We start from the raw sequence: 18,392 nt of genomic DNA, 5'->3' as shown, positions 1-18,392 counted from the left end.
ATTCCCACAAGTCCAACGGTTCGCTGCCTCAAATTTCCATAGAGCCCTTTTTTACACTGTGGCATTTTAAATTTTCTGTATAGGTGATACAATGATTTTATTCCAATCCTGACCCAGCTTGCTCTTAATACAATGAAATTCCACGTACTGGAATGCCAGGAGCTCCTTTTAGGACAATTGAATGCTGATGACCAGTAACGACTGGTATAGATATACAACATTCCAATGTTTCCACTATTCCGGTGTTAGCCTATTGTTCCTTCCGTCCCTTGTTTATTTTAGAACATCATATTGTCAATGAGCGGAAATGCTGCTCTAACAGCTTTATTAACCTTCTGTGTATGCCAATACCACTTATTAAAGGGCCAACCTCTCTCTTATAGGCCTGTGTTTCAATCACCAGGTGGAAAAGGTCCTTCTCTTCTCGTTGCAGGGCGCACCCATCGCCCAGTAACAATGACACCCGCCGCATAGCAGACAAGGTTTCAGATTCCTACGAGTGCCATTTTCATAATTTCAGTCAATTTAAATTATGAGTGGCATTTCAACAACTATGAATGACACTTTCTGGTGAGCAAAATCAAGCAATGAAGACGTGAGAAACATACAAGTATCAGACATTGCACCCATTTTGGCAACGCGATTGTCGAAACCATACGTTTTGAGCTGGATGATTTGAGCACCTGCACTTCATATTTTACAAATTAAGCACTGTGCTAAAGTGTGCTGTTGGGTTGGGACCAGTCCTGAATACCAAGAGATCTGAGAGGAGAGCAAGGGATGCTACATGAAAAAATAAGGTTGCCACCTTTAGGCACTGTGTGCAGGAGATAGAACCCGACCACTATCACCTTTGGCCGCGTTGTTGTCACGGTGAAGAAGAAGTGCCAAGTACTCACCGTAGTGCCAAAGTGAGCCGCAGTGTGAGAAGAGATCTACCACCTGCCTCTGGGTGATCTACCACCTGCCTCTGGGTGAGTAGTGCGCTATATAAATGCGATGATTGATTGATTGACCTGTGGGATGGACGAGGTCTACTGACAAAAGCCTCTGCTCCTGCCTTCAACTCTCCGAGTAACACGCTGCACGGCCACCTGCTGTGCAGCTCTCTTGAAGCCTGCATGAAGGATCCTACTACTGATTAGTTCTCACTGCCTTAGGAGGGCCCAAAGCATTCCAGTGATGCTCCTACAAACTGGGTGAGAGACTAAGATAGCCTAGGCCAAACAGACTGAGTGCTAAGACCAATCAGGTGGGTGTGGGTGGTTAGTGAGGAAGTACTAGTAGGCAGTAACTCAAACTCTGGACCCAGAGCAGAAGTGGGACTTGCAGAAACAGGGAGACCCATGGGAGAGGGTAGCTGAGGCAGCTAGATAAGGCCCCTGGAATCATAAAGGCTCACACTTGTAAATCGTGTAGTAAAATTCTATGCTTTCGCTGTTATAAAGTACTACTCTCTTATACATAGAGAAGCACTGGGATGGGCATTGATTTTACTGCAAGCTTGGGATGGTGTGAATAAAGGAGCTTAAATTCTCCCACACTAACCTCCCTGAGAAGTCTATGACTGCTCGTCATTGCTACAACTGAGATTCAAGTGCAGGAAGGGCTGTACTTGGCCCAGTCTGCAGAACCATAGTAGAGTGGGCCTCAAGACAGTAGTAGTGAAAGGGCTCAACCCACAGTTGCAGGCCAGTAGCCCCTGCCTGCCCAGTAGCCTCCTGACCAGGGTAACACCGAGATGTGCCTTTGGTGAATACTAGCGATTATACTTCAACCTCTGTTCTATTTTTCCGTTGTCATACCAGCTGGAAAATATCATCATACCCACGTACCGTGTGGAGTATCCTGAGGCTGTGTGTTTAGTGTTAGTACGTGTAGTTGTTCCTAGGAGGAGTTTTGTGCATGTAAATGAGGGAGGTGTGTGACATCCTGTTATACACCATGCCCGTCATAGGTGAAAATGTGCATTTATTTCTTTAATGCATTTTTATAAAGCGCAGACTTTACCCAAAGGTGTCAGAGCACTGTACAATAGAACCAGTTACGTTACATTACATGAGAGAACTATTACAAAAATGGAACTAACAAAAATAGCAGGCCATAAAATCAAAACAACGCAGGCAAAAGGAACACAATATCAAACACAACAAGCACAGAATGTGCAAACAAAATATAAAATATATATGACAAATTTACAATGAAAAGAACTTCCTGGCGAAAAATAGCAGGCCATAGAATGAAAACAACGCAGGCAGAAAGGCAGGGAAAATAAAATACATCTTGCTCCTGGTGTGGTCTCCACCTCTAAGATGTGCTTGTAGTAAACAAGCTAACCAATCCTGCAACGTAACTGTCTTCCCTACGTCAGCTGCGTAACGTGCATTACAAACATGATCAAAAATTCCAGGAAACCAAAGAAAATCCGTTATTTTTCAGTACTGAAATGTAAACTTTAAAAGTAGCTTACAGCTGGCCATACTATTCACAAACTATAAAAACGGATGATTGTGTGTAGGGTTCTACACAGGGATCCCTATTGGACATTCCAAACATGCAGACATGGCTGTTCGCTCTCGCTGAGAAAGGCGGCAACAGTACTCGCAACTCTGCAGGCCTGCCCAGACGCGTCTCAAGCCTCTTGTATCCTCCATGCTCTACCATCCTGCCCTCGGCTCCCCACTTCATGGAATCCTCGTTCCCAGTACCCTCAATGAGCGAGGCGCTTCGTTTAGTCGGAGCTCCTCTTGCGACAGAGAAGCCCATCGGCGCTGAGCAATCAGCTGCTACCGCGAGGCTCACGCGGCAGCTCCCATTCGCGGATGCAGCCGCAGCACAACGTACGAGCCTCGACGTGCCTATGGTGTGACGCTGCGTCATTGCTAAGGGTCGTCCTCTAATGGGAAGTGCTCGCGCTTCCTCTGGCAGACCAAGGGCAGGTGTCCGGATAAACACAGCGCGCCGGTAACAAGCGGCACAGGCTTCAGAAGTCTCCACGCCGTGGGCACTGAAAGCAAACAGCTTCACAGAGGGACGGCGCTGTGCTGGCCGAGGCTCAGAGGTAAGGAAGACGCCCCTTTATTCATACTACAACAGCAAGGAGATTACCTTACGTTACCTGGCGTGTATCAGTTGAGCGTTATTTCGGGATCATTAAGAACGAAAACTGCAAAAAAATATTTATTTCCCAGTGAAATAGTAATCTGCTCTCATGAGAAAACCTGTTCTTGTGAGTGAGCGCATCGCCGCTCCGTGTTTATCGCCGAGAGCCGCTTTCTGCGTTGGCAGTTCACTACTGGTACATAAAACCACCCCCCCCCCCCTCCCCTTATTCTGCTCGAAGGTTGGCCCACCGCTTCCCATTAATGCAATGGCATCGTTTGTGTGTTAGGGCAGCCGTACGGAACCGATGATCTGAAACATCCAAGTCACTTTTCCGAAACCCACGCTACAGTTAATAACAGAAAGTCATGTGATCATAAGCAAATGTCTTATGAGGTGTCAAGCATGTCGGGTGGTAGCATACGGCGCTATATAGTTTATCTTATGAGGTGTCAAGCATGTAGGGCTGTAGAGTTTATCGATCTACCCTTATTCATACGTCTGCGTTTTATTGCACTGTGATTAACAAATGCGTGCTGTAAGTCCTTAAATTTAACACAGAATATTTATTTTTATGTTACTCGTTTTATATACCACGAGACAGGGCCGATCTTGGGCATGGGTGAGCTGGGCCCAGGCCCGGGGCACCAGTATTCCGAACGGTGCAACAGGGAGCTGCCTGACTTGTCATGTAAATAACAGCTCATCCATCCCACTTGGTCTCAATCGGGTCGCGTTAAAGACTTTGTAATCAGCCCTTAATGTACCTCAGCCAATTGTTCGCACCCCATCAACTCTCTACCATCTTCTTCATACGTCTTGCTGTCACAGGACAACGACCCCCTCTAACAAACGCCACATTTTCTTTCCACCCAGGGTGCTATCCCGGTCAATCTGATTTAAAGCTGGCACTGCCATGAGCCTAAAAAAATGGGCAGAGCGCCTTACATAGGATGCATGTAAATAACAGTGGTCGAAGTGCATAAAAAAAGCATGGGAGTTGTGATCTTGAGTACAGTGGGACAGAGTCATCGAAAGTGGGGGTTTTGGTCAGAGACATGGCTGAAAAGAGCAACATTTTCTCTAGTTATTTTGTTGCGACTTCACCTACAGATAACTACATATATAATTGACAAACCTTATACAAAAATTAAATGCATCTTAAATCTGTTGATGGGAAATGCATTTTTCTGGTACGAAGGCTCAGTTTGTGATTGTGACAATTTCAGCTGTATGTGAGTGTATCCGGACAGTCAGGTTGCTGGTCAGTGCACTGGCATAATAGTCACATGTGTATTTATATTGCTAAGCGGTTGAAGCTTTTGATAGAAATCACTGTGAATATATGCCAGTTGAAAAAATATATTGCAGTATAAGGTTGCACACAGTATCAATAAGTTATGTTACCAGGTATTGTATAGCGCGCAGCTGCCCCAGCTAAGGGGCGTCCCGACGATTCCAGCATCAGTAAAGCGGGCTAGCACCATAACAGAACAACACCGAAAGAAGACCACAGAGACTACGATAATCGAAAGAGAAGGGTTTTGATGGTTTACCTAAAGACCAACAGACACTGCATATCAGCACAGGAGTTCCATAACTTCGCCGCCAGGCAGCGAAAGGAACAGCCCCCACGTGACACTGACCAAGTGCTGCCCCGCGGAGCGCAACTGGTGGGTTGGGTGGGTGGGTGGGTGGGGTAACATAGGGGGTAAGCAAATTACCCAACAGGCTAGGCCTGGCGAGCTTCAGACTCCCAAAAGAAAGACACAGCGTCTTAATTGCATGCGCTTCTCCACAGGAAGCCAGTGAAGTTCCCGAATGAAGCCAGCAACCGGGCAAAACCGCGGGAGCCCCACCAAGGCTCTGGCAGCAGCTTTTTGAACACGCAGCCGAATTATTTCAGCCCTATTTGCCCCCAGCAGAAGGGAACTGGCATAGTCCAGACGAGATAGGATATTCGACTGAACAATCAACTGGCGTGTCGATGGTTCAAAGAACTTCAAAAGGGGCTTAAGACCCCACAGAAGGCCAAAACACGTACCAGCAACTTTTCTGGTATGGACCTGAAAGCTAAGAGAAGAGTCCATCCATACCCCCGGATTTTTTACCACTTCCTTTGAATTAGGAGTCTTACCCAGTGCCCTCGGCCACCAGCGCTCGCTGAGCCCCAAGATTGTTTAAATGTTTACAGTGCTTTCAAAAGTCATATTTTTAGTAAGACTACTTGTTCCTAGTGGAAACCTTTTTTGAAGGTTTCCATTAAAAGGGAAAATTCCAGATTCTATCCATCAAAGCCTAAACTGGCCCCAAAGCAGCCTTTAGATTTGCAGACTAACCAATTGCACACATTTACACTTTATTCAGGTAGAAGATGCCCTGCAGAAAATGCAGTTTATTCTTCGGGCTGCCTGGCTCCCTTCTCTCACTTCACAGTAGAGAAGTCACTTCTTCTCTTTCAACGTGTAGTAATTCAAGTTTTCAGGAAAGGTTGCTTTTTGAATAGAAGTAAAGGAATTGTTTTGATTGAATTAATAAAGCTGGGAAACGTCCTTTCCCCTTTCTCTACCCACTTCGACCACTGATGTAACAAAATAAAAATATAGGCACAAATATTAACGAGCTGTCAAACACAATAAATCTGGCTTGCATTTTGATTCCTCTTCAAGTCATGGGAATAAACATGCCGCACAGAAAAAAAACACGCTGCAAAAAACCCCCAAAGGAACAAATTACTTTCTGTACATAATTTGCCTGCGGTAAAGAGTTCAGTTTACTTTTCAGATGTGAAAGTGCCCCCAATGCATTACAAAGACAGCCTAAATTATGAGGTGAGAGTGAAATAGTGTTCTGGATGTAGGCAGAGGCCACTCTGTTTATATTTTAGTAACTGGTAACTTTAGTTCCTGCTGTCAAGCGAGAACTGAAAATATATATTTTTAAAAGCGCGTCAGACGAGCTTTGGGAAAGTAATGTACTACAAACATTGGCAATGCCATAAGGTGTAGCTTAGAACTGAAATGCCTGGACACTTCCATCCATGCAGTTGCTCAACAGTCCATTTGTGTATTCCGTCACTCATCATCCATGCACCTGTTTACCATCCTTCTACTCATGTATTTATTCATTAACTCATTCTTGCATTCACTCACCCGCCCATCCACTTTAACACTAGCATAAGTTCACCAGTTAATGCAGAGGTAATTTCAGTTATCAGACAAACCTATTGGATTTGCTGCTACTCTGTGGTAGGTGTAAGAATACTTCTGGTAATGTGTGACTGCTAGTCTGTGATGAGTGAGAGAGTTCTGTTAGTTTTGGGAACTGCTAGTCTTTCATGGTTGTAAGTGGTGCCAGTAGTCGGAGACTGCTACTCTGATGGCTGTAAAAATGACATTGCTGTCATCAATGTTAGACTGCTTTTTTGCCGATAAACAGTTAAAAAAACGCTTTGGTTTTGCTTAAGCAATGGAAATTCTAGGATTCATTCATTGGCACCCCAGCAAGGGGACACCAGATTAGCCCAACCAACAACAAACCTATCTCACTGGCAGGCAAAAGGATCCACAGTGTTATAGCTTCATACTTGATCCGCTATTGGTGGCTGAGTTATTGACCTGACTGGTAACTGCTTGGATGGATATGAAATGTCTGAAGAGTTATGTTTAGAGCTGGCACTCAACTGTTGATAGATACCTCCTTCCTATACCTAATCAACCTGCACGTAGGTGAACCAGCATATATTGACAATATTATTACTAGTAGCCCAGAATGGTAAACGGGCTTAGTTAAAACATTAAAAAAAAAATCTGAATCAGAACACGAAAACCTAGCATGCCGAACACGGGATCAGTTTATCCGCTTTGTTTGGTTTTCTCTTTCTTGCTTTCAGAGAATGTCAGATCAGGAAAAATAAGTGATGGTCCCCACAAATGAGTGACTGTGGCCCCCACCGGCTCAAATTAAGCACTGGTGATACTAGATACTACAACACTTTACGAATCTGAGCCATTATTGCTAGGTTCAGGCTGTGATATCTTGAACGAGCCAGTGTCGTGGATGCCCTTCCACTCTACATTTTTCCAATGTAATTTGCAGTTAGACAGATTAATTAGAGGTAGCACTTTTTTTTCTGATGACAATCTTTAAAAGAATTGCTGAACAAGACCGAAATGTCAACGCTTTTCCTTCGATTGGACAACTGCATATGATTCATCATTTGTATATTCATATGCATGAGATGTTCTTTAGAGTCCTATGATGGTTTTTAATTTAATCGTTTTCAGTTTGTATGCATATGATATCTTTATTGTGTACTTGGGTACAGTCTTGTTTTCCCATTATCTACATAAAGCGAAATAAAATCATATATAGATTTTTTGATAAACATTATATTTCGAATTATAGATGGACCCTTTATATGTTTCCACATACAGTGTTTACCCTTTTATTGGGTACTAATCTATTTCTCTGATTAAATGATACTTTTAGAGGTTTTGTTAGTTGCTGCTTTGCGCCAAAGTGTGTGTGTGTGGGGGTAGCTCTTCATTCTCACTTTTATAAGGGGTGTTCTGTGAACAGTAAAGGATAATGTAAACTTTTCATGGGTCTTGTGCTCTTAGACAAGGGCATAAATCCAGACCCCCACATGTATTTTATTGGGTGTCAAGTTTAAATTGCTTGAATCACTTGAGTAAGTGCCACAGTGAATACCCACTCTGGTATTACTAAGGGGAAGTGATCAAAGATGGTGGCAATTTTGGTAGGTGGTGACTCTATGTTGCTTTTTAACTCTAGCCGATGTAACTGTTAAGTACAGCAAAATCATAGTGTGTAAAATAGTTTGATACAAATGCATTGGGTGTCTAAGGACAGCCTGTGGCCAGTACTGAAATATAAACATGAAAACATAAAAACAAACCTGTTGATTGCATAAGCACCCCATATTGGAAATTTGATTATATTTAATGTCCTCCCTTAACAGTGTGTTTTAGATTGGTTGGTTACAAAAGGGTGAAATAAACACTACCATAAATGAGCAACTAAGGTGTTGGCAGCCATTACCTCTGCTGTACAGCTGCAAGAACATCTCAACTGAAGTGAAATTATCAATGGTTCAGAATAAGCTCTTATCTTAAACCCGTCTTCTTCAGGGCCTCTTAGAAGGTTATAGAAGCATTTACAGAGTAAAACCATTTACACAAAGGAGCTGTCATTTTATGCCCAATCCAAAGAATATGATTTTGTGCCCCCAAAACCTAAGGAGCAGAGTAGGACGGGATGGGACCTCTTGAAACTCCTCAAACAGGGGAGGCTTGAAGATGAATTGAGACAGCCAGTGGTTCCACTCACAAGTTAAATGACAATGTATAAGAACCTTTACATATGCAATTGAACAAAGGGCAGGTTGGGAAATTTGCAATCCGGAGCAGACAAACATGGTATAGTTGGAGGTATGTGTATATGGTAGTTCTATAAAGCAAACTTAGCCATAAGGCAGCAGAGAGCTGAACATGGCTGTATTTTGGTTAAGAAAAAAACATATTTCCAAGAGGCAGTATACTGACTGGTGGAAGCTTCTCTATCTTCCAGCATGGGGTTCTTTAGCACAACAGCATATGTTGCAACCATTTTTTGTGGTTGTCCTAGGAATGTTGGGGACTTTCCCACATGTTCCTCTTTCTCTGGTTATTAAGTGATCGGTATGTGCATCACCGATCGAGTCTAGTTGGCCACTTGACACCCATGTTTACAGATGTTGTCGATTTTACTGTGGTGAGGTGTTTGTCCTTATTCCAGAGCTCGTATAGGACATTCCAGAGCAAGCAGGAGTTTGTCATGTAGACAAGGGATTTATACTGATTATCTAAATTGGTAGGAGTTTTTTAGTGGTTTTGTAGTTTTTAACGTTTTAAGGTTCTCTTGCATTGGGACGCCTTTCTGCATTTTTGCTGTGACCTGGTTGGAGCTGGGAGCTTGGAGTTTGCCATCAGCCATCAACCCACTTCTTGCGGAACCCGCTCCGCGGGTCCCGCTGCGCTTGGAGTGCTGCCTGCCATTGTTTACAGAGGGACGCTGAGGGAAGGATATTGGTAGGGGCTGCGAGCGAGCGCGCGCGCTGCACTGGGACTACATATCCCAGGAGCGCCCGCCTGCCTGCCTGACTTGCTACACCTGGGCCGCTCCCCCCTCTCACCGAGCATTTATCAGCTGTTCTTTGGATCTGGCGAGTGGGACGCCTTTCTGCATTTTTGCTGTGACCTGGTTGGAGCTGGGAGCTTGGAGTTTGCCATCAGCCATCAACCCACTTCTTGCGGAACCCGCTCCGCGGGTCCCGCTGCGCTTGGAGTGCTGCCTGCCATTGTTTACAGAGGGACGCTGAGGGAAGGATATTGGTAGGGGCTGCGAGCGAGCGCGCGCGCTGCACTGGGACTACATATCCCAGGAGCGCCCGCCTGCCTGCCTGACTTGCTACACCTGGGCCGCTCTCCCCGACCCCTCCCCCCTTCTCACCTATTCGTGCATATATTACGGGCCCTGCTCTTCCGCTGCGCGGGAGCGTGCGGGAGGGCGCCGGGAGAAGCCCGGGACAAGGGCGGGACCGTCTGTGGCCGTCAGGGGCCGAAGGAGGCCGGGCTGGGCCACCCCACTGACGAGTAGGACTAGAGATCTGTTTCCTGTAATTTGTTATTCTCGGGACTATATTGATTCATTATATTGTGTGCCCCATTGTGTTTACGAACTCGTAAATCTTACCAATAATGTCTCACATGTTAAATACCACCAGCTTACCACCTCCCCATTCTGAGGGTGGTACGACCATTCTAGGCCCCTTGGACAAATTCTTTTTCAATCGTCCCAACCAAGATATAGACAAAGAGATCTCACTGGCAGAGAAACGTGCAGACCGTAGGTTGTCCATTGAGCTTCTTAAAAGCTCCATGGAAAAACGGTTGCCGCAAGCGTATCCGGCATTGGTAACCCCTCTGTCCTCTATAACTTTGCCTGGGGTGATTGAAATACAAAACACTTCTCCCTCTACTTTGGAGATTGAGGACGGCCCACTACAAAGATTGGACAATGCCACTCTGTCCACATCTCTACCTTTAGACCCCATTGTTCATTCATCTACAGTGAAAACCATAATTAAAACTAGTATGTCCGGCCCAAAACCATGTGTAAAAAGGAAAAGGATTACTGCCCCAAGGAAATCCCATCCTTCCAAACCCCCTAACAAGGTAAGAAAAGTGGTAAAAAATCCTTTATTTACACAAAAGGCACACAACGGGGTAAGTGGAAGTGGCGACTTACCAAATGAGGGGGACAATGTAGTTATAGAGAGTTCTAATCCACCATTTAGTGACCCCCAGGGGAACGGGTTGGCTGCGAACATTCCTCCAATAGACTCATTGATACCTGAGTTGGAGAAATTACTAAGGTTGTTTTTGACACCCATTGAGGCCAAAGTAAATAAGTTAATGGATCGACTAGACCACTTTGAGCAGGCTACCCTGGACAATTTTTTCCATACTAAGTCACTAATTAAATTACAGCCCAAGATAATTGAGTCTAGTAGGGCTGAGGAAATTTCAGAAAAAGCACAAAATCTGCCTGTTGTTGTAACACTCCCCCAAGCAGGCTGCACTATAAGTAAGACCCAGGCAAAGGGACCAAGCCAACCGCTTATTCCACCAGAGCAGGTCTGTCCGAGCACTAGTGCAAGGGAAAAAGCATCTAAGGTCCAACACCCTATGGTAAAGGACAAGAATAAGACGGGCCTCCAAAACAGCAACACCGTTGCAAGTAACCATCAGCCAATGCCAAGTATTTCCAATCCCGACACAAATATTGGAGCAGAGGGCCTTAATGGCCCCAGGACAACTAAAGCTTTATCCACAAATCCTCAGCAAAAATCAAATATCCCTAACCCTTGTCCTAGTGCCCCGGTTAATAGACCACCACCGACTTATTTGGAGAAACAACCCCGAAAGATTCCTCCTGTGAATCTTACCCCGGATTCCCACCCTTTCGTGGCGGTTCTCACTAATGTTCCACCTCTTTTAGTCGGTCAAAGAGAAAACTTCCAGATACTCAAAAATAAAGTAATGCACTGGTTGAAGGAAAATAGACCACTCCCGGGGGGGCTGGACGGGTTGATAATAGGGGCAAGGAGGATCGACTGGATTGGGTACACCAGTAAAAACTTGTGGGGTGACTGTATTATCATCAATTTTCAAGACCCCAGGGTGGCTGGTTGGATTACAAGGCAGGGTTGGGGTACAAGTAGTGGTGGAATTGGTATCGTGGATCTTTCTTTTTTCTACCCAAGACAAACATGCTTATTAAAAGGCGGGCCCATGAATCTAAATAGTTCCACCAATCCTCCGTTGGTAATGATTGCACCCCCACCCTCTACCCTACTGCAATGGCAACCCCAAAATATTGGTTCAAATCATAATAATCTGGAAGACACTCAATGTTTGAACTGGGGATATTGACCAAAGCTTAATATAAGGGGATGCCTTCCACACCAGAAGCCAAGTTGGGTCCCCGAAACCCCGGAAATGAGTATTGATGTTGTGTTGAAGGTAACAGAAGGCGATGAAAATGTTGCATCTCTAGAGGAAAATACCGGGGATTTAATGCAAAATATGAGTGGTGAGGTGTTAATGGAACAGAATATTGTGGACAATGATCACAATTTGGGAGATGAGGATGGTGGACAATTGAGTCCCGTGGGATTGCCCATTTCTGATATAATGGGTAGTGATAGCCCTGCTATGGAAAGCTTTGTATCTTGGAACATTGCAGGATTGGGGAGTAAGTTGATGTTACAATCGTGGGCCGACTTCATTAACGGGTTTGAACTGTGTTTCTTCCAGGAGACTTGGGCCTGTGATCCTATTTACCTCCAAGGCTACCTAAATTTTTCAATCCCGGCATGTCGAGGCCCTAGGGGTAGACCCAAAGGAGGCCTCACAGTCTGGATTAGACAGAGTTCCGGACTTACTGTGAAAATGTGGGACTTGGGCTGCAGAGATATTCAAATGCTACGAATTTCCTCTGTAGAGTGGGGTGTGATAGATTTATATAATGTCTATGCCAGAGGTTGCAATAATGGGAGTTCCCCCACTTTAGAGGCTCTATTTAATTTTCTGCAATCAAAGTCCCTTGGGAACAGAATAGTAATAGCTGGGGATTTAAATAGGACTTTTGAGCCTCTAGACAGTACCGAAAACCCATTAGGACAGGAAGAGGATAATCTATGGGGTGTTCCCTCCCTGAATCTTGCCCCTGTCAAATGTTGGTCTAAAGATATTCTTTCCTTAAATGCTATGTGTTTAGAATATGGGATGCGTGCCCTCAATGGTAGAACAAAGGGAGATAAGGAAGGTATGTGCACATATGATAATGGTCATAATAGAAGCAGGATAGACTACGTTATTTGTAGTCTTAATCTTTGGCAGGGGGTTTGTGACATGGAAGTCAAGGGCAGGATAGAAAGTGATCACAACCCCCTCTGTGTGACCCATACCTGGTGGAAGCACACTCAGCCTTATCTACATGCTAGTAATGGGTTGCTCCCAGACATGGCGAATAATATGCGTAGATTGAAATGGCCCTCGGTGTTGGCGAATGCAGCCTCCATGGATTTTATTGGGTCTGAAGTGGACAAAGCAATTCTTTCCATGGAATTAGCTAGTGCAACACTGCCAGGATCTAGGGCGATCACCGAAATCCATAACAATCTTTTCGCCACCCTAAAGCCATACTTTATGAGAACATGTAAGGGTAATCGCACAGCTTCCTCTAAACCAGCAGGGTGGTTTAACAAACAGTGCAGGGCAGCCAGATTAACACTGGGTAATGCTATCAGAAGCAGGGACAGTGTAGCAATCAAAACTGCCAGGAAGCAATACAACACTAGCATTTTCTTGGCCAAAAAAGACTGGGATGAGAAGCATTGGGAGGAACTGAAGGAGGCCTCTGGAGCAAAGGATTCCAGGCTTTTCTGGAAGATAGTAAAGTGGGGCAGAGGCGGTACCCCAAACAAACCGGATAATAATGTTGCTGAATCCGATTGGGTGAATTACTTTAGGCCCCAATATGCTGAAACAAAGGAGTGGGGTGGTGGGGATGTAATCTTGGCTGTATTTCCTAAGGATGATTTGTTTTCCGCCAAGGAAGTTGAATTTGTAATTAGCTCCGTTCAAGGGGGTAGGGCCCCGGGATTAGACGGGATACCCTCGGACGTTTTTAAAAATGATAAAGATAGGTGGGGCAGATATGTGCTCCTATTGGGGAACGCAATTGCAAAGGGTGCGCAAGTCCCGGAACAGTGGAGGGGAGCCATCATTATACCCGTCCACAAAAAAGGAGATCGATCCCTTCCAGCTAACTACAGGCCCATAAGTTTGATTGCCACCGTCCAAAAAGTAATTGGGAAGATGGTGGTAAACAAACTTATGGACTGGGTGGACGAAAATGACTCTCTTTCCCCTTTTCAGGCAGGCTTTCGAAGGGCTACCAGTACCATCGACCAGGTGTTTCGCTTCACTATGTTACGGTGGGGGACGGTTCTTCTTGGTGGGGGCAGCCTGTATGTCGCTTTTGTCGACCTGCGGGCTGCCTTCGACCTAGTCCCAAGGGGTAAGCTCTGGGCAGTGTTAAGTAAGATAGGCATTCCCGCAGAATTGCTTACTTTGGTTATGAGGTTGCACGAATGCAATTTTGCCAAAGTACAGTGGGGGACAAATGGCCAATCCTCAACTGACTTCCCTGTGGAGCGTGGGGTGCGCCAAGGTTGTGCAATGGCGCCCTTGCTCTTCACATTATATATCAATGGGATAGTCAGCAGGATGCAGGACGCTAGTGTGGATGCGCCTTCGTTGGCGGGCATCAGGGTTCCGATCCTGATGTTCGCTGACGACACTTTGATAATATCCAAAACCCCAGCTGGATTGCAACGGGCCCTGAATATTTTTGATGATTTTTGCCAGGAGCATGGCCTGGAAGTAAACATAGGCAAGACCAAGCTGATGGCTTTCTCCCAAGGACAGAAGCCTCGCCCTAGGATACACTTGAATAATATTGGGCTTGAGGTCGTAAGGGAGTTCACCTACCTAGGGGTACAAATTGCAAGTAATTATGGTTGGTCCCACCACATAGAAAAGGCGGTCCTGAAACATCAACAAATATCGGGGGCCTTACGGGTGGAGCACAATAGATCCAAAACAAAACCCATAAAACCTGTCCTCGCTGTATACGATGCTAAGGCAATAGGATCGGCCTTATATGGGGCGGAGCTGTTTGGTTTTGACAACTTAACCTCATTACAGATAGCTGAGAACAGGTTTCTTCGGGGTATTACGGGATTGCCCCAGAGTACACCATTAATCCCTCTTAGTCTTGACCTGGGAAGAAGATCGGTAACCGACCGAGCCAGACTGCGTCCCATCTTATACTGGAGGCGACTTTGGTCCACCCCTGAAATTAGGCATTATGGGGAAGGCTTCCTGGCAATAATCAAGAGTGATACATCCCATAAAATATCATGGCTGAAAAATCTAAGGGTATTGCTAGGCGAACTAGGTCTTTCCAACCTTTGGGACGATCCGTCGGGGGAAGTGTTCCCCAGCAAAAATACACTTAAAGCACTATATTGGGAATGGATAGACGAGAGGCTTTGGAGAAGGGTTAAATCTGACTCAATGGGAGGTCGCTTCTTGGAAAGTAAAATGTGTCCTGCTCTAGAAAATTACTGGGACAGTATAACTGTTCCTATGGACAGAAAATTGTTTTTCCAATTAAGATCTGGTTCCCTCCCGTTGAGAGATCTAACAGGCAGGTGGAAGAGTTTGAACACCCAGTGCTGCCCAGCATGCGGCGCAACTAAGGAAAGTGTGGGACACTTCCTATTTGCTTGTAAGGCTTATGCCTCCCCAAGAAGGGTCTGGTTAACCCCCATCTGCAAGAACCTTGGGACATCCAGTGCGGCTGAGGCGCAGAGAATTATTTGCACTACTTCTGAGGAGCCTATTGTTATGGGAATAGCAAAGTACCTGGGGTGGGCTTGGTCCATTAGGCGGAGAGCCCTTTCTGTTTCTCCTAATGTTTCTTGATTATGTTTTACTTGTATAATGTTTTGTTTTACAATGATTAAGCTTGCGCAACTGTTTTAATGTACTGAATGAAATGTCCTGATTAAGTGTGATGTTTTTAAAATATGCATGTTGTGCTTTTATGAGTCTATAACTCGAATAAAGCTTTTCTACTCTGCATTGCTATTTTATGTCCTAAACTTACACATTATAAGCAATATTCTCAATATGTTAACTGAGTAATTCTACTGTTGGGAAGGTTTTGCTCTCCTGGTTGAAGCTAGATTGAGGGAAACTAGAATGTAAATAAGATCAGATATCAGAGGGCTTCCACATACACTCGTTCAATCCAATTTCCAAAAGTTATTTGATAATGAATACTGGTAAGATTACTTCAGAATGTTTTTTTTTTAAATTCGCTCAGTCTGCTAAGTTACGTGTTACGTTTTCTTTCTCGTTTCAGAACTGCCACTATGCCTGGTTCTCTTTTTCTAAATGGTGGGTCGTGCTGGCCAAAAGATGTAGGAATAGTTTCCTTGGAGATTTACTTCCCATCTCAGTATGTTGACCAGGCACAACTGGAGGAGTTTGATGGAGTAAGTGCTGGAAAATACACAGCTGGCTTGGGCCAGGCCAGAATGGGCTTCTGCTCTGATAGAGAAGACATCAATTCGTTGTGTCTGACTGTCGTCCAGAGGCTTATGGAAAGGAATGAGCTTTCCTACGACAGTATTGGGAGGCTTGAGGTTGGCACGGAGACGATCATTGACAAGTCTAAATCGGTAAAGACTGTCCTGATGCAACTTTTTGAAGAGTCTGGTAATACTGATGTGGAAGGCATTGATACAACAAATGCATGCTATGGAGGAACTGCTGCACTCTTTAACGCTGTTAACTGGGTGGAGTCCAGCTCTTGGGATGGTAATTGCATGTTTTTCTCTTATGAACTCAATGTTTCAAACTTTGCCTGTGTTATAAGCTCACACCCAAAAACTGAATTACATGGATAATTAATTTTAATACACAACCAATTTTCTTTTCAAGTTTGAATTGTTTTTTTAAGTGTATATTTTTTTCGGTCTGAGAATTGTATTCCGAAACACTGAGCTTGCTCAGCAGGCAAATCAAAATGGGTGTTTTTGCCATCCTATTAAGTTATTAGCTCCTTCCTACTAGATTTTTACGAAATTGAGGTATGATACACACATGAGGGGATAGCAGAGACTCATAAGATTGGAATATCCTGTCTCATATGCGCTTTATTTATTTTCAATTTTATGGAAATATAGTGTGCTCTAAAAGGTGCAACTTCGGACAGCCTATTGCTCTTTTGGGTGTGTCAACTTTGGTTGCACCAGAAAAGCACATAGATATTTTGGTTCTATATAACTACAACATTGCTTAATTGTAGGTTATCTTGGCCTTGGGATCCACTCTAATGCCCTCTCATTAGGCCGTGCTTTAAGCTCTCAGAAACAAATGAAAACATTATATTGCCTAATGCATTCCTTCTGTTACGCCAGTGCAGATGGACTCCACCTAGTAGCTCATTTGAGCAATCGATTACTCAGTTTGTTTGTAGTGTTGTGCAGAAAAGAGTTATAGGTGTGGTTATCCCTACACCCTAGTGCTATATCGCATTACTCAATCAGTCTCTGTACATGGAGCAGATGACCCCAAGACAGGTCATGGAAGCTCTTTACATAGGGGAAACGTAGATGCTTCACACACAATACATGACAATCCTACCAGGACAACAGTCTGTAGAGTGAGTTTAGGAGCCCTTAAGTGGCATAAATTGAGGTTCGTATTCCATGGGGGCTATCCCAAAACCAGTAAGGAAAATAAACACGCAGCCTTACTGATATAAAGGTGTTTTACATGTAGCACAGCTAAAAATTACATTGAACAAGCATATCTGCGCCATTAAAGTCAGTGAAGGTTCCCTCCTCAATGAAAAATGTGTTTTTGTTTTCTTTATGTTGCAGGTGGGTTTTTACGAACACTGGGGTGGTCACGTAGTTTTTGTATACATTGCTTAGACTGAAAATTATATATTAGATGAGATTAGTTGATGATTACATATACATTTCTTCAGTTAAGTTACGATTGCCTGTGATTGCTAGTTTCTTAAGAAATAGAATGGGCTTTATTACTACTTTTGGGCCATGATTATTTTTATATTTGAACTAGTAAAACCTGTTCATCAGATTTCTGCAGTGTGAAGATTTAGTAACGCAAAGGTTCTTATACAAGAGAATTACATTTGAAATCACCCTCATTTCCACTGGAACGGAAATTTCCAGAACCGATGCAAAAGAGTTTGTTTACCCTCTTTTAAAATATATGTACTTGAAAATAGTTTAGTAATGCTGCCCCATCCAGCTGTCCAGTCCGTCACTACTAATCCTCCTGGCCAGGTGTTTTACAGAACACTTAACTCAAGAATGTTTAATTCTGTTTGCAGTACAATGTAAGGTGGGTAATTTCTATTCTTGCTTGTTTCTTTACAGGACGTTATGCACTTGTCGTTGCTGGAGACATTGCTGTGTATGCCACAGGGAGCGCAAGGCCAACTGGTGGTGCCGGTGCAGTGGCTATGTTGATTGGTCCAAATGCCACCTTAACATTTGATAGAGGTTAGTTCCTTGCAAAAGGCCCATTTCTCAAAATATTACATGTTATCGAAGTAAACTTAAGCATGATATTTACACAGTTGTACTTTACATCTCCAGAATACATCAATCATGGTCATTGTTCACATTGTATAGGTGTGGTTTTTTGTAGTATGTAGTTGTAGGCACCCCTTTCTTGGGCAGTTCAAAGTAATATTTATATTGTGCAAGTGTTTATTACAGTTGGCTGGATGCAAGAAACTGTATAGATCAGTTATCTATATTTTCTGCTCTCCAACTGAGATATTGGTCTTGGAAGCTTTGGACAAGTTAACAACAGTTGGATCAAAGAGCCCTGCATTATTCAATGGACTTTTTTCTCCTGTACCTCACTCATAAAGCAATGTTTTGCATTCTACGAGTAAATGCTCTATTCATGGCATTACTTGATCATGGACCTTTGTTTCTTTGATAAATATTTTAAGCATGCAGGGGGATCTTAAGTGTGTGTGTGTGTGTGTGTGTGTGTACACCCACACCCTGTGTAATATATATTCACATATGTTACACAGTG

At 44.1% G+C, this 18,392-nt stretch overlaps 1 protein-coding gene across 1 annotated transcript in view; it reads left to right on the top strand.

Annotated features, from left to right (window-relative positions):
• The first annotated feature begins 2,881 nt into the window (after nt 1-2,881).
• The window catches only part of HMGCS1 (3-hydroxy-3-methylglutaryl-CoA synthase 1), a 53,134-nt gene continuing 37,623 nt past the window's right edge, over nt 2,882-18,392 (top strand). The window contains exons 1-3 of the mRNA XM_086960601.1: nt 2,882-3,061; nt 15,667-16,124; nt 17,717-17,842. Coding sequence (XP_086816727.1) covers nt 15,677-16,124; nt 17,717-17,842 — 574 coding nt within the window. The 5' untranslated portion in view covers nt 2,882-3,061; nt 15,667-15,676. The remainder of the gene's footprint in view (nt 3,062-15,666; nt 16,125-17,716; nt 17,843-18,392) is intronic.

This window comes from Lissotriton vulgaris, chromosome 3_1, assembly GCF_964263255.1.
Source record: "Lissotriton vulgaris chromosome 3_1, aLisVul1.2, whole genome shotgun sequence".
Taxonomy (NCBI): Eukaryota; Metazoa; Chordata; class Amphibia; order Caudata; family Salamandridae; genus Lissotriton; species Lissotriton vulgaris.
The sequence above is the reverse complement of the archived record's forward strand: the minus strand, read 5'-3'. Positions and strand labels throughout refer to the sequence as shown.